This window comes from Anguilla rostrata, chromosome 15 (genome assembly GCF_018555375.3).
Source record: "Anguilla rostrata isolate EN2019 chromosome 15, ASM1855537v3, whole genome shotgun sequence".
Lineage (NCBI taxonomy): Eukaryota > Metazoa > Chordata > Actinopteri > Anguilliformes > Anguillidae > Anguilla > Anguilla rostrata.
The window spans coordinates 13,088,574-13,105,566 of NC_057947.1; the positions used below are offsets into that span (position 1 = coordinate 13,088,574).

Below are 16,993 nucleotides of genomic sequence, written 5' to 3' on the forward strand. Positions count from 1 at the left end.
CCTGGAAATGGGACCGCGGGAGGGAGCGCATTAGTACAAGTTTACTCGGGGAAACGGCTTGACAAGCGCTTATGTTTTGTTTGGTGCCTTATTTAGTTTCGTTTTCCAGAATTGGTGAAGGAGGAACCCTCTCTCAACACCGCCTACTGAGAATGTAGTCGTCGAGACGTCTGTTGTTTAGTTCGCTGTTACGGCGTGGTGAGCTGCAACGGTCCGTACACGTTATGCAGTTTCTACCTCCTGGATGGCGTATACATTTCTTCCAGAAACCTGTTTTCTCGTCATCCTTTCTGTTTCAGGTTGGTATTGCTTATAATTTATTGTCTGTAGGACGTGAATTCCGTTTGTCCGCTTAGTTGAGTTAATCATATAGCTACTCTATTGCTTAGTGAATTGTTACTGGGGGGGCAGGATAAGTACGTGAGAAAATGCTCTCGGAATTGAATATTGATTGTAACACAAGTTCAATATTTTCAACAATTTACAGTGCGTCTGCTGTTTTTTTTCTTTCTTTTTCTTTTTTTTTGAGCAGCTGAAAAAAGAAACGGCTCTATTAGCTCGTTCAAGACGCTCGAGGCATGTTTGGAAACTGCTTCTGTTCATTTATTGCCAAGCATAAACATAATACTTGAAGACCGTTGCATGTTACAATGCATTTTGAAACCCAGTCTAATGATATTAACTGCTGATGAAGGACACACAGTAATAACTTATGTAGGCTAATAACAGAAGATGTGTATGCATGAACTTATTAGGCATAGCGGTACGAACAGGGAATCTCAATGGGACCAGTGTTTCACATCTAATACACCGCGCTGTAAAGTCACCTGAAAAGAAAACAGGAACCAAGAAGTTCTCTATTTCTTTGTTCGTTGATAGATTGCTTGGTCTGTAACAATACTTCTCTTATCAACTGGCCATTTTATGTGAACTGAAAGATATTAAGTGGTTAGCCCTTTAGACACCTGTAAAATTCTGGCAGATTACCAACATTAGGGCTGTCAAAAAAATATTCGAAGTTCGAAAACTATTCGAAAATCTTTTTTTTTTTTAAGTTCTAAATTTGAGCATTCGAATATTAGTTTTGTATCCCGCGTCACACGGTTTATCTAAAATACGTTTTATAAATGAGGCCCCAGATGTATTAAACGAGTATGAAAGTTCACCGATGTCCTCTATTCTACTGCCCGCTGTAAAATAACGTGGCAATTTAGAAGGAGATGATATTGCGCGGTCAACTGTCGACAATCAGCTTAAAATAGGAATGTATCAAATATTCGAACTAAATATTACAAGTATATGAACTCAAGTTCATGGCACTTTTGACAGCCTTAACCAACACCGGTATAAAACAATTGCTATATCTATTTTGACCAGTATATGGAACAGAATACTTATTTCATGCGATTGTATGTTTAGGTCAGAGATGGAAAGTCCAGGGGTCAGAAAGTAAAAGTTCTGCCATGTATTTCTTCCGCCCATTAATTCAGTCAGCTGATTCTACTAACTAGCTTTAACTCTTGGCTGAATAATTGCGCTAATTAGCGAATCCAGGTGGAACCATAGACCGTATAAAAATAGGTTGGAACAAAATACTGGGGAGGACTTTTACTTTCTGAACCTGGATTTTCCACCTCTGGTTTAGGTTAGTAAAATGTTCCATTGAAAAGTCTCGGGGATGTTGGAAGTCTTTTCAAAATTTTGCCAACATCTAAATAGTTGTAGAATGTGTATTTGAACCAGGTTAGAATGTTGTTGCTTTGATCTCAATGTCTCAGTACTTTGGTTTTGCAATGGTGCTGGCCAACTTGCCTGTCCCCAAAAATGTGAGGGTGATATCCATCAACATGGGAGTGATCTTGGAGTGGGACAGGCCAAACACTTCCCTAGGTAACCTCACCTATACTGCAGAATACAGGTGAGTGGAGTGCCTCATGCAAACACACCACAGAATTGACAAATGCATATGCTAACAAAACATTTTCACCACATTTTCATAATTTTGCCCAGACGTTAACATGTCAATTTAATGATGTTAAATATATGTTAAGTTATCGTTGTTATTTGGAGCTCATAAGGTTATTTTTTGCAGCCTATATGGACTGGATTATACCAAAACTTTGACCTATATGCCTGTCAAAAAACTAAAAGAAAAACACAGGCCGCATGAAAAAAAAACACAGGACACAGTATGACAGACATTGTGTGGCATATGTTTATATTTAAATTGTATCAGGCTTGAGATTACTGGCACTTTCAGTTTTGAACTTTGGAGTTTAAATTGTTTTTATGTGTCACAACTTGAGTCATATTGTGGATTTCTTTATTATTTCTGTTTCTCGCCAGTCCTGAGTCAAATACATATGCTCAGGGGCCACTTTATTAGGTTCACCTATCTAGTACCAGGTTGGACCCCTTTTGCCTCCAGAACAGACTGAATTCTTTGGCATGGATTCAACAAGGTGCTGGAAACATTGCTTTATGATTTTGGTCCATGCTGACTTGAGAGCATGACTCAGTTCCTGTAGATTTTTCAACTGCACCTTCATGTTGCAACACTCCTGTTCCACCTCATCCCTAAGGTGCTCTGTTGGATTGAGATCTGGGGACTGTGCAGGTTATTGGAGTAAACTGAAGTCACTGATATTTGTGGAACCATCTTGAGATGATGCATGCTTTGTTCCATGGCACATTATCCTGCTGGAAGTATCCATTTCAAAAAGGCTACATTGTAGCTGTAAAGGAATGCACATAGTCTGAAACAAATAGTTAGGTACGCTGAGGTGTTCACATGTTCAGTTGGTATTAAGGGGCCTAAGGTGTGTCAAGAAGACATTCCCCAGACCATAACACTACCACCTGTCTGCACAATTAACACAAGGCAGGATGGATCCATGGATTCATTCTGTTTATCCCAAATTCTGACCTATCATCTTTATGTTGATTGTAAAAAGATGTGAAAATTCTTTAGATTCTGTAAAAAATTTCTCCTGCAGAATCCCTGAAAATCTACAGCAATATTAGTTACTAAGGAAATGTGCCATCATTCAAAATCCTAATTTTGTTCTCGATATGTGTGAAAGCACATTTTTTTGAATGGTTGATAACGTGCAGGGACTTGTGTGTGAAGGCTATTTAAAAAATACATAATCCAGCCCAAGGGGGAGTGGAAGAGTGAGGAGAGGAGATTAGCCATGAATAACATTGCCAGAGACAGGAGAAGTTCACAGAATACTTCCTCTTCTGGGCTCTACAGTGTCCTATTCCACTGTTCCACATTCAGCCATTGCACTGCTGCTCCAACACTGCTGTTCCCATAAATGACCAGAACTGGTGAAGTTTGTGTCTATGGCACTATTTTCAATCTAATAAACAGAATGAAATTCTCCTTCATTTACAAAACGAGGTACTGAACTCAGTTTTGTTGTTGTTGCTATTCAGAGGTTGCAAGGTTCTGAGGGAGAGAATCTGGTGTGGCAGATAGTCAGACATTAAAATGGGCCATTTTGTGCTCACCTCTGGTTGGGGCAGGCAGGGGAGGTGTCCTGTCTGTGTGTGTAGTGCTCTCTCCGGAGGGTGCTGAATAGTCCCGTCTCTGGTTTCTAGAGGGGGCTGTTACTCTTGGATTCTCTGGTTTCCAGAGGGTGCTGTTACTCTTGGATTCTCTGGTTTCCAGAGGGGGCTGTTACTCTTGGAATCTCTGTTCAGGGTGTTACTCTGGATTCTCTGGTTTCCAGAGGGTGCTGTTACTCTTGGATTCTCTGGTTTCCAGAGGGGGCTGTTACTCTTGGAATCTCTGGTTTCCAGCGGGGGCTGTTACTCTTGGATTCTCTGGTTTCCAGAGGGTGCTGTTACTCTTGGATTCTCTGGTTTCCAGAGGGTGCTGTTACTCTTGGATTCTCTAGTTCCAGAGGGGGCTGTTACTCTTGGATTCTCTGGTTTTCCAGAGGGGGCTGTTACTCTTGGATTCTCTGGTTTCCAGAGGGGGCTGTTACTCTTGGAATCTCTGGTTTCCAGCGGGGGCTGTTACTCTTGGATTCTCTGGTTTCCAGAGGGGGCTGTTACTCTTGGATTCTCTCCCACGCAGGTCCTCCGATGACGCCGGTTTCAGTACTGTCTGCCGTAATCAAACAGAGCGCAGGTGTGACTTCACCCAGGGGATCCATCCTTTCGGCATTTACGTGTTCCAAGTGAGGGCGGAGCGGCGGGGAGAGACGTCCAGGTGGGCAAAGACTAAAGAATTCCTCCCGGACCAAGAGAGTAAGCCCACAGCTTTATAATCCTACGTATTTTGCTTTCAAATTAACTCAGAATAAACATTATAGAAGACTTGAATTTAACTAGCTGAGCTTGACTTCAAGAAAGTAATCCTGTCACGTACGGGAGGGGAGGACCCAGACGTGGAGTGGAAAAAACACAGGAACTCAAAAGGAAAGTTTAAACAAAGACATTTACTTCACAAAAAATCAAAAACAGAAGAAAATCCAAAAACATGTAGAACAGAACAGGCAGGGCAGACACAGACAGGCAGAAAAGCACGGGCAGCAAGACAGGCAGAAACAAAGTTAGAAACACAAGCAGATCAAACCGCAGGCAGAAACACACATGAAACGCAAGGAACCAGCACCTGAGTCAGGAAACAAAGAACTTAAATTACATTACAGGCATTTAGCAAATGCTCTTATCCAGAGCGACTTACACAACTTTTACATAGCATTTTACATTGTATCCATTTATACAGCTGGATATATACTGAAGCAATTTCGGTTAAGTACCTTGCTCAAGGGTACAACGGCAGTGTCCTACCCGGGAATCGAACCTGCGACCTTTCGGTTACAAGCCCAGTTTCTTACCCACTGTGCTACACTCCGTCCATAAATGGACAAGGGTAACAAGACACAGGTGAACTCAAAGAACAATCAAACCAGAAAAAGGAGGGGATAACAAGACACAGGTGGGAACAATGATAGAATAATTATAACCAATAATACAATTAACACAGGGAGGGAGAACGAACTGAAAAACAAAACAAACAAACAAAACTGAAGTGCCGCCATCTGGCGGCCCAACAAGGAAAAACAGAGACAGAAACACAGAACCATGACAAATCCTGAAGGGGGGAGAAAACCCACAAGCAATGTCCAATCAGCTTATTATTCAGATTTTTCAGTTGTGTGTATTCTCCACTCCTTAGTTTGTTAGTTTGTTATTTTGTTTGTGAGCTCTTGGGTTTAACTGCTTCCCTCCTTTTGTCTGCTCTAATTCTTATGATTCTATGCACTTATTGTACATGGCTTTGGATAAAACCATCTGCCAAAGAAATGTAATGTAATGTTGTTAATTTTTTTGTGTTTATGATTAATTCAATTAAAAAAGAAATGTTCATGAAAATAAAACAAAAGGCAATGGTCAGGTTTTGATGATTTTTTAGTTTCGAAGCCTTTTAACCGATAACAGGACATGCCTGTACACAGGAGGTTGCGTACCAAAATTACTTACTTCCATTCTACCAAGGTTGTAAAAAAGCACAAGCATGAAATTTTGAGGTTGACTTATCAAAAACTGTGCCTAAAATCAAGTATGAGTGAAAAAATATGCACAGACATTCCACTCATGTATTTTGGCATTAATCATGCATTGAAGCTTGCTTTAGCCATATTTGTTATTCCCAGAGGTTGTTGCTATGTGGCTCCTCTTAGACACATTTCAATAAAAACATTAGAAGAGATTGGGAAATGTAGTAAGATTCTTATTAATTCTATTACAAAATTTTATTAAAATTTTGTTTTATAGTGCAGTATGGTGGCAATGGATATTCTATATTGTACTGTAACGCTGGAAACTGCTGTTACCAGCCAGAGCCTTGTGACGGTAAGAAGCAAATACTGTAGAAGTATCTTGTAAGCATAGAGTATCTGTAGTGGTAGGCAAGCATACATTCTAGAACACAGTGTTGGGGTGCATCACAGAACTGTACACCTCCTCTTCTCGGCGTCCATCTGATCATTTCCTGTGGATCTCACTGCAGCTGTCATTGGAGGTCCAGCTGAAACCTGGAGATGGATATTCAAGACCCTGTTATGAAGGTTAAAGATTTAAAAGAGATCTACAGCACAGTGGGGTACAACATCAGATACTGGAAAGAGGGGGAGGAGGATAAGGTAGGATTTCCTCTTGTTTGTGTGATTACAGATAAATTTGCCTGTAAATTTGGTGCTTTCTTAAGCTCATCTTCTGTGCTTGCCCCCTGCAGGCCACTGTAATGAATGACAGGCAGCAGAATAGCCTCGTGCTGAGCCAGCTGGAGGCCTTGAGCAGGTACTGTGTGCAGGTCCAGGTCTTCATTGGGGAGTTAGAGAAGACTGGAGAGTTCAGCCAGGCAACGTGCGAGACCACCACCACAGACGGTGTGCTTCTTCTTGATCCCCCTCTTCCTCTATCTCATTAAATTGTCCACTCTGTTTTGCATAGTTACTTCCCTTTTCATAGATGTGCTTGAATCTTTTTTTTCAGTTAAGGAAATGTTGTCATGTTGGCCAGGGTGGGATAGATTCAGGTAACCCTCCCCCCCACTTACCTAATCACTCAAAAGCAGCTCCCCTGGCCAATAAGGATCTACTTGCCCCCGGTGTGCAGTCTTCCCCAGTAACTGCAGCAGCTCAGCTGGGTAATTGAAGAGTTAACACAATGAACAATGGTGTCTCACTGCACATGCTTTGAATGATATTCATGCTACCCTTCAAAAATGACAGAGGGTATAGAAATGGGAAAGGAAAGCAGTTAGTTGGCCATTATGAATTGGGAGGAAAAAACAATGGCATCACACCTGTCCAGAGGTTGGAGCTCAGGTCTCAAATGCCCCGCCTCTGTCCTGCCCTGTCCTGTCAGGCCCGCCGTGTCCTGCCCCTCCCAGCCCTCCTCTTTAGTTGCCTTCTCGATCTGGGCATGGTGATGACTACCTTGTAATACCTGCACCCCTGATGTATGCCTGATGTATGTGTGTTCTCCAGGGAGGGTGCAGGCTTGGTTGATCGCTCTCATCTTGGTGGTCAGCTTTGTGGTTGTGTCTGTGACTTTGCCATTGCTGTTCCTGGTCGTCTGGTACTTCTACAAAGGCCTGAAAATCCTCTATCCCACTGCCACCCTGCCCAATCACTTAAAAAGGGTCAGTTTGTGTGTGAGTGTGTGTGTGTGTGTGTGTGCATGTTTACACATAAGTGGGTGTGAATCAATGTGTATGTCAATATTATTGAGTTAAATAATTGGCTGGTTGGTTGATTGAGCCCATAGACTGATTTTCCTTCCATCCCCCAGTACTTGATGGAGCCACCCCACCAATATATCTTCATGGCCATGCAGAACAGCTCCCAGCAGGAAGAACAGTACCAGGAGGTCAGCATAATATCAGAGAGCCCCCTTGTGGAGGAAGGACCACTCTGCAGCCACTCAGACAACGGCATGACAGAGGATGGGGAAGTACTTCCACAAAATGAAAAAGAGTAAAAGCAGCAATGGGCTCACATATTTATTGATTTTGAAGATCATGCAATCTTCCTCACTGGAAGAAAGAACATTTCAGGCTTTCAAAAAAACCTAATTATTCCAGTTTGTAGGTTTTCATCAGTTTACATGCAATGGCTTCCTTAAAACTTGTGTCAGTGAGAGACTTTTTGTCCAAAGCACTTTAATGATTTTTTTTTTTTTGTGACTTATTTCTGACATGTAATCAATAACATGTGACAACGTGCCATGCAAATAATCACTCCTTCCACCACCTTTGTGTTCCCCATTTTTTCAAAACTTCCTGTATTTATTTTAACCTCACATTCCCTTGACTAAAATTGTTACATTTTTGCCGGGTTTATGCTTCCTTATAACTTTGTGGCAACACACAGCAGAGCCATGGTTGATGGCAGTATTTGAAGGGTACTGTCAAAACCTATGAAACGTGAGGATGTATTCATGCTACAAACATAATATAGATAAAAATGTAAAGAATTGAATAAAATAACAAACATGAAGCACCCTATACTTTACTTTCATGGCTGTTTATTTACCAAATACACATTATCCAGTGGCAAAATTATGGTGCACATTTCATCTCCAACATGTTTGTCACTGCTGGCGGAAAAACATTGTGCATATATCTAAAAGCTGTCAAATTCAACAAGGGTTTCCAAGAAAGACTACTTTTCGCATTGAAAATGCCCTTTTGTCCATTTCTTCAATAACTTGGCTGCAGTGAAAAACAACAAGAAGAAAGAGCCCCACCTGCCCTTTTGAAAACAAAGTCCCTTTGTCATGCCAAATACGGTAACTAAAATGACAATAATGGCACATGTTCAATGAAAGTAGTTTTTAACTGCAGCCAAGTTACTGAAAAAGTGAATTTTCAATATGAAAATGAGTCTTTCCTTGGACACCCTTGTTGAATTTTCCAGCTTTTAAATACATTTAAAATTAAAATAAACATTTTTTCAGTGGTGTCAAACATGTTGGAGATAAACTGTGTACCATAATTTAACATTACACATCACTGAAGACAAGTGAGTCAGTACCTATGGTAGCCATACATGCCCAAACCATGTTTCACAGATGAGGGTGCTTTGGATCTTGGGCAGTTCATTTTGGCCTCCACACTTTGCTCATACCATCACTCTGTCCATCTCATCTGTCCACAAGACCTTTTTCCAGAACTCTGCAGGCTCTTTTAGGTACTTCTTAGTTAACTGTGAACCAGAGCTCTCATAAGAGAGCTCTGGAAGAGGAAAACAAAAAAACAAAAACAACACCTGAAATCGCATGTACTGTAAAACCCACTGATGCTGAGTGGGTGGAAAGTATCACAAAATGAGCCAGTGTTCAATAGTTCAAAGAACAGAAACAAAAAGAAATGTATGCAAATGAGCAGCATCTAATTTTATTTTTTTTAATTTGCTTTTAGTGAGGAGGACATGATGTCACTCACCCTCGTATCAATGCATTAAATACCTCTACCTCAGGGATTGGGAAAGGGACTCACCCTGTGCTGTGTGCTGATGCACCCCACTGGCTGCTGACTTTAAATTCTAGCTGCTGAAATGAGTAAGTCTTCCTGTCACATGACCTGTATGGGTAAATATTAGTGGCCCTGACTGAAAGCAGCATGAAATGTGTCATTGTTAATTTGCAGTTAGATGACTGAGTTATGGTATAATATGCCAAACTACTACAGCCAGTAGTAGTACAGTTTGATGGTGTTGGAGAGAGGCCTTTAAAATGAAGGCATATGTGCCTTCTTGCAAAGCTTGTTTTTGCAACCAACTAGTGGTCTGCATCTTGCGTTGCAGACTCTATAGTTATGTTCGTGAAGTATTGTGTGATCTGTCCTCAGTGAAGTACAGCATACAGGATTCAGGTGTTGGTACGATAATTCCACTGCAGCATGACGTACTGTAGGACCTGCCTACATTCATTGACACAGCAAGACCCAGCCAAAGACCACAATACAAAAAGCAATTGCCTACATAACCACAAACTGAAACCAGAGGGCAATAATTTGAAATGGTTTTGATAACCTTGTACTGATAAGATATAATGTATTGAATAACGCCAATAATTCAATTATATGTTATAGATATGAATTAGCCAAATAGTTTGCCATGATTCCAGAAATTTTGGTTCAGTTACGAATTCATCCACGTGATTTTTGAAAAAGAACCAATTCCGGCTTTTATTTTGAATCGTCCCACCCCTTTCTTCACTAGAAGTTGCCTGTGTGCGCACTTGCTTGTTTGATGTTGCTGTTTAGGGAGCTTTGCATCAAACAGAAATGGCGTGGTATGTAGTACTTACTGGATTTACAAAGTATGAACATGGTCGCCGAATTCGTTCTGGTCGTTCTTTCTTTTTTGCAAAGTGCGTCTGAAGGTAGGCTGTATTTGTGTAATAAATCGATAGTATTAGCAAGCTAAATTAACGCTTATTAGCTAATACTTAGACGCTGGCTTGGTAATTAACGTTACATAGCAACTAGGTCACTTAATTAGCTAGCTGGGAAGATTATAGCTACCTAAATGTGTAATGGCATGTAAGAACAGGACCTAGTATAAGATTTTAGGCGAACTGCATAAAATCCCAAAGACGTGTTAGCTTGCTACCATAGGTATGGCTATAATTAACAGATTCTGATTTGCCGAATAAGTTGTTGGTTCATTTTTAGTTTTTGTTTTCGACTTTATTTTTGTTTACTTTTTTACTTCTATTGCTGTGTACCATTTGTTCTCGCTAGTAGCTATTTTACAAGATGATTTGGGTGATGGTTAGCGTTAGCCATCTCAGTTCCGTGGTAGAAAGAAAGAACATCACTTCCGAAACGGTAACGTAGAGAGTGGTGGGCACGGTGAGAGTGAAGTGAATTGTATGCGTATGCAACACAACCCGTGTGTATGGTTACACAAAGACAGAAACTGTTTAACACGTCAAATCAGTGTAACACAAAGATAGCGTGCAATGCACAAAAATCACCGACTGAGAAACACTTACAAAACATTAAACCCGTCCAGATATTCAATGAGGCAGTGTACACAAACTGCACTAACACAGATACAAGACTAGACTCTAGATGTTAGCTCTTTGATAGTCTGTGAGCCTGTCACGACTGACAAGTCATATGTACAGCAGTGTGTGCTCAATCCTGGCCACTCACTCGCACAAAACACTGTTTGGGGAACTATTTCTGTCGGGAAAGTAAGCAATTTCTGCGGTTGAATTTCCTGTTATTGTACTGACCTCCTTTGACAAAGGCTGAACTGAAATACGGGGGTTGGGTTGGAATTTTTGAAGGACAAATTATAAAAATGATAATTTTATAATAAATAATGCTGATGTGTGCCTTGTCTTTGTTGCTTGTTACACTCCTCCTTTGATGGCTGATCGGATCAGTAGCACTGCGCCTTAAGTATCCCTGTTGATCTGTGCTTGCTGCAAGGGCATCTTGTTCTTATATTGTGCAGACAAAAGCATTTCTGTGCCTGGGAGACCAAGTAAAAGATCATCACTTTTATTTGTATAGAGTTTTCTTACATTTTTACTCCTCTTATTGATTCCAGTGTGATTACTCTTTATTTCAGTTTTACACATTGCTGGTGTTTGATGTCCCCGGTTACTGTTCGGACTGTTAACTCTTAGGGCATTTCACCCTAGAAACTATCCAAGTGCACAGTCACCAGTAAGACTGAGAACATACAGTTGTCGTGGAAATCTCACGAAGTCTCTCACAAAGAATCAGACTGTCCACGAGGCAGCTATGTAGTCAATCAGAGTTGCTTAATTCAGCTGAAGAGAGTACACCCATGAATCACTCAAAGTGGTGCTATAGGATGACTCTACCCTAACATGGGGAAAGTTGGGTCTTTATACACTAGCTCAGCAATCTTATCCTACATTTTACCTTATAAGGATGAGACAAACAACTTGTTCTTATGATATAGCAAAAGAGACACGGGGGGGGGGACAGGCGGGAAACCAACAGACAAAGAAGAGGGGTAATGTAATTAGCACAAACAACACATTTTGCAAAAAATCTTAAGCTTCTCTAAATCAGAAGTTTCACTCTGTTTTCTCGTGCCCTGGATATGGCAGGTTTCCCTTAAATTTTTGTTACTGCTCAAGCACATTCTGACACACAGCCTCTTTTTTAATTTATGTTTTCCTTTATCGCTCAAGCACATACAGAAATGGACCTTTTGTTCCACATACAGAAACTGCCCTTTTTGTTCCAAGCACTCATTATGAAACATTTTGGCACTAAGTATAAGCAAAATGTATATAAAACAGATTTTTAGTTAGGTAGTTTATCAAATTATGTATTTCATGTACATTGTATGCTTATGAGTCCATGTAGTTTGACTAATTTGCTAATAAACGTGTATTAAATAATTTTCCCACTTACAATGTATTTAACCATGTAGTGTTACTGAAGGAATTCTTTTGGCTAATGCTTGTTCTCTTTTAGTGATGTGTAGTTGGATAAAATCATTTATGTTAATAGTATCATTAATTAATATGCTTAATCTTGTTACTAATTTGGACAGTACCTGGTGTGTTCTTAATCAGTGTCATTAGCCCTGCTTATGCATTCTGTAAAGATGCTCTTAATCAGTGTCATTAGCCCTGCTTATGCATTCTGTAAAGATATTCTGTTCCCCTGCTATGCTTCAGTGTCTGCCATCTTGCCCAGCCCTCACAACCTGAGTCTACAGACCCTAAATACTCAATACATTCTGAAGTGGGAATGGGAACAGCAGACTCCAGCCAATCAGAGCGTCACCTTCACTGCCCAGTATCTACCGTAAGTAACCTCCAGTCAATCATTGTCTCTCTCATTGACAAGTACCTATAGTAAGATATCACTACTGCTGAATGACATGATCATCCACAAGTCAGTATGGTATTAAGACTGAAGATGATTTGATCATTTTTCTAACTGCTAGACAACAGGTCCCTGTAGCTGCAATTATGATACTCTTTGCCCCATGTCAGTCAAATGTGATGGTAGGTATTGTCGGAGAATAACAATTCTGTACACATTTATTTTACCTTTATTTAGCCTGATAGATCAGAGAACTTTGCTTCAGCTTGACATCATTTCTCACTGACCAGGATTGCTATTTTCTCCCTCCTGCTGTGCATTCAAAATCAGGAGGAATATACAGGACTGGACCCTGGTGTGCAACGCCACATTGGACATGCAGTGTGATTTCTCCCACTCCCAGATGCACTACAATGGGATCTATGTGCTCCGGGTCAGGGCTGACAGCGCAGGGGAGAGCTCAGAGTGGGTCCAGACTACTGAGTTCTGGCCTGACCGGGATGGTGAGAGATGCATCTCATGGCTTTCAGGCAAACTCCTCCCACTTCCCTCCCTCAGATTTAACTCTCAAAAGCTTAAGCTCCTCTTTCTTTCCTCTGCCACTGATGTCACAAAGCTTGAGCTCCTCTTCCTTTCTTATGTCACTTGATGCACAACTTGATTCTCAAAGCTTAGGCAAGCTTGAGATCCTCCTATCGTTTCCTTCTGCCACAATTGCCATCCCAAATTTAAAAGCGTTCATTCTAATGATGTTTTCCTTTCAAATTAGTGTTGCATGTTTAGAGATTATTTACCCTCTGAAGCCACATTATGCTATGCATCTCATGAAGAATAATGCCCTTTCATGTTTGCATTTAAACATTACTTAGTATGTTTTATCAAAAGATGTTAACTTAGGATTCTAATGGTGTTGAACATTATTTCTAAATAATTTTCCTATCTAGCACAGTGCAGGTGGTTTTACCATTTCTTATCTATTCTTCATTATCTTCCAGTTGGTTAGTTTTAGTGGCCAGGTGTCCACACTTTCACCTCGGTCTTTAATTTGATCAGTTAAAAATGATTTGCCTCTTTTTATGAAGTTGTTTGCAATGTAGCACAGTAAGCACAATATGAACATATGAATTGTATTCTTCATGGCATGCATGGATTTTTGTCTCATAATGTGGCTTTAGATGGTAAATAATCCTTCTAAAAATGAAAAGCACCTAATGAAGAATTAACAGCTTGTAAAGTTCTGGGATTGCGATTGTGGTCAGAATTAAAACCAGAACACACCAGGGGCCCCCAGGACCATGTTTGGGAACCCCTGCTATATTGCATCTTCTACAGTCCATGGACCAGCTTACCTGTGGGAAGCAAAGTACCTGGTGAACACACCCAAGTTTATTCTACAGCTCCAGTTTGTCCTTATTCAGGAGGTTTTTAGTCCTGCTGCTGACAGCTGGCGTTTACTGTCTGTTTACCCCAGGAGACCTGGGCCCACCCTCTAAAGTGGAGGTGGTCCCTGGCAACGGATTGCTAAGGGTATGGATTTCTGACCCCTTAACCAGTAACAACAAGTCCATGAGAGAGCTGTCGCCCAGCCTATATTTCTTCATCCAGTACTGGAAGCAGACCAAGGTGAGTTCTGCCTTCAGCAGTCCAGTAAAAATTCTCATGATTCCCCTGACCCAGCACAGTCACAGAAGATATTGGTCTCTGAGCTCTACTGTTCAGCCTCAGCTGTGTTTATCCTGTGAGCTCTGCTGGTCGACCTCAGCTGTGTTTAGCGTCTGAGCTCTACTGGTCGACCTCAGCTGTGTTTAGCGTCTGAGCTCTACTGGTCGACCTCAGCTGTGTTTAGCCTCTGAGCTCTGCTGGTCGGTCTCAACTGTGTTTAGCCTCTGAGCTTGGCCAACTGCATAGCAGGCTACAGGATGACAGTAGGTGTGTCTTTACCTTTCTGTGTTTCTGTGTTCCTGACAGAATGTGGTGGAAGGTAGCAGAGTTTTAAGAACAAGTAAAAATGAGGTGACGCTGTTGAACCTGCAGAGCTGGACCACTTACTGCGTGAGAGTGCGCTCTCATTTTGACTACTACAATAAGACCAGCCATTTCAGCCCTGCTCTTTGCATGAAAACCACAGGTAGAGACTTCATGCTCATGCACTTGTACATAGACATTCCCGTGTACACACACCCATACAAAGACACGCACTTCTTTATATACACATGAGTCTGTACTTCCACATGTATTTGCGCATAAACGCAACACCTGCACACACCTGTGCAACTGCACATAGGCACGCAGCCTTGCATTACGTTTGCTAAAAGCACATTCTTATAGACCGGACTGTTGATGCTGTGCGTGTGCGTGTATCAGGGCAGGTACCCGCCTGGCTGGTCATCCTGGCACTGTGCCTTGTGTTGGCAGCGCTGTTCTTCGGCCTCTACAGATCACTGCCCCTGATCAAATCCACCTTCTTCCCCTCTGCCCAGCTTCCAGTCAGCATGGTGCGTATTCCCTGTGGGGTCAGAGGTCACAGCTGCAGGTGTCAAAGGAGTGCTGATCCATGATGCTGACTGCCTGCTTTAGTCTTCGGACCTGCATATATGTATTTATTGTATATATATATATTGCTTAGAGCAGGGCTGCCCAGCTGCCCATCTTTCATCCTATAGGTTTTCATTTGAACCCTAATTTTGCACTCATTCTATAGCCTTCACGGACCTCTAGCTGTGACAGGTCCGCTTGTTTGTTGGGTGAATACCTCGGATCAGTCTCATGCAGTGACCCTGGTAGTCTGCAGACGATGCTCTTATAAGGGCTAGCACTTGGTTTGCTTCACTCCTCCCAGTCTCAAGATCTTCTGCCCGTCCTCTGCCTTTTCGTTCATTTTTATACCTCTCAGTTGCTTCCCCCTATCTCCATTCCTCTTATTCCTCAATTTCCTCCCTCCCGATCGCTCTCTGTCTCCTTCCCTCTCCTGTCTCCCATGCCTTTGCCTCCCTCGTGTCTCTTGCAGTACCCGTGCGACTCCTCTGGGCCAGACTGGGCTCACCTCCTGGCTGCAGAGACGCCGGTGGAGGTGTTCTGTGAGAAGCTGGAAGTGTGCCCCAAGGAGATGCCACCCGAAACGCAGGCCCTGCCTGACCCCCCCAGGCACAGCCACCAGGGCAGCCACGTCAGGGTATACCTCATCGAGGGTCAGCCAGCAGAGGGCATCTGGCAGATGGACAGGCACGGACAGATGGGCGTAAGCCACAGGCAGTGACAGCAGCGGGCGACTGGACGAGAACATGCCCGGGTGACAGTGCGTCTTGAGCTCTGAAGGAACAAAAACACTGAAATCGCATACAAACCAGTGTGAGGGTGGAATATCCAATGACAGTGTTCATAGTCAAGAACAGAAACAAAAAGAAATGTATGCAAATGAGCAGCATCTAATTTTATTTTTTTTAATTTGCTTTTAGTGAGGAGGACATGATGTCGTAAGAGTGACACTGCCACTCACCCTCGTATCAATGCATTAAATCCCTCTACCTCAGGGATTGGGAAAGGGACTCACCCTGTGCTGTGTGCTGATGCACCCCACTGGCTGCTGACTTTAAATTCTAGCTGCTGAAATGAGTAAAAGTCTTCCTGTCACATGACCTGTATGGGTGAATATTAGTGGCCCTGACTGAAAGCAGCATGAAATGTGTCATTGTTAATTTGCAGTTAGACGATTGAGTTATGGTATAATATGCCAAACTACTACAGCCAGTAGTAGTACAGTTTGATGGTGTTGGAGAGAGGCCTTTAAAATGAAGGCATATGTGCCTTCTTGCAAAGCTGTGGGGGTTTCCGTGGAGACGAGAAGGCCGAAAAGGTCCTAGCTCAGGGGTGGGGCGCGGGATCCCTGTTCTACCTGCTAAAAGCTACAGAGGGAAGGACATGCTGAATGTGCTTTCAGTGGGACCCTCCCAGCAGCCGTCCCACAGGCCTCGTGGTTCCAGCAGTCCCGTGAGGGGCGTGGCCAGCCCTGGTCCCAGAGGACTGCAGGGTCTGGCTCCCGCTTGTTATTACCGCCCAGGAACGCAGGCGAGGTGAGAATCGTGAGGTCAGCTCCATCAGCGATGGAGTCCGAGTGTCCAGGTGCTGACTGAAAGCCAGAGTGCTGTGGCTCTCCAGAACCCGGTTTGGGGATCCCGGCTCAAATCCAGGGGCAGCCCTGGTCCAGAGAAGCGATTCTGACCTCGCAGGAATAGGTGCGCGGTGTTGTCCCACCCATCAGAGCAGCTGGTGTGTTGTCTGCCAGTTGATTCTAGCAGAAACGCTCGCAGTCCTGATTCTGCTTTTGTTAGCGAGCCGACACCTGCCGTGCTGCTGCAGGTGTGCTTGTTAATGGAAGGAAATCTTGAGCCTTAAAGAAGTGAATCTTTTGTTTTTAACCCACTTCTTATTATAACCCTCCCACTTCCCCTTTTTAAAACGTCTTCCCCCGGTGGGATGTGAATGTGTGTCTGATTTACCAGTTCAACGGCTGAAGTTAAAACCCTCCACTGTCCACAACATGCGTTTGACCTTTGAATTGCAGGGTTTTCCTCAAACTGTCTGACAGTGATGCTGCACCACCTTGTGAACTTGTGGCACCACCTTGTAAAGTTTCCTTTTAGC

General features: G+C 42.6%; 1 protein-coding gene across 1 annotated transcript; it reads left to right on the plus strand.

The window, feature by feature from the left end:
- The first annotated feature begins 9,732 nt into the window (after positions 1-9,732).
- LOC135241284 (interferon alpha/beta receptor 1a-like) lies at positions 9,733-15,608 on the plus strand. Its single transcript, XM_064311540.1, has 7 exons — positions 9,733-9,909; positions 12,202-12,331; positions 12,683-12,855; positions 13,824-13,975; positions 14,321-14,480; positions 14,717-14,847; positions 15,360-15,608. The coding sequence occupies exons 1-7, from the start codon at positions 9,849-9,851 to the stop codon at positions 15,606-15,608; spliced, it is 1,056 nt and encodes a 351-aa protein (XP_064167610.1). The 5' UTR covers positions 9,733-9,848.
- The last annotated feature ends 1,385 nt before the right edge of the window (positions 15,609-16,993 follow it).

Coding starts and splice junctions, on each gene's coding strand:
- LOC135241284 (XM_064311540.1), top strand. CDS start 9,849: ATGAACATGGTCGCCGAATTCGTTCTGGTCGTTCTTTCTTTTTTGCAA. Junction 9,910..12,201: donor TTTGCAAAGTGCGTCTGAAG/GTAGGCTGTATT, acceptor GCTATGCTTCAG/TGTCTGCCATCTTGCCCAGC. Junction 12,856..13,823: donor GTTCTGGCCTGACCGGGATG/GTGAGAGATGCA, acceptor TGTTTACCCCAG/GAGACCTGGGCCCACCCTCT.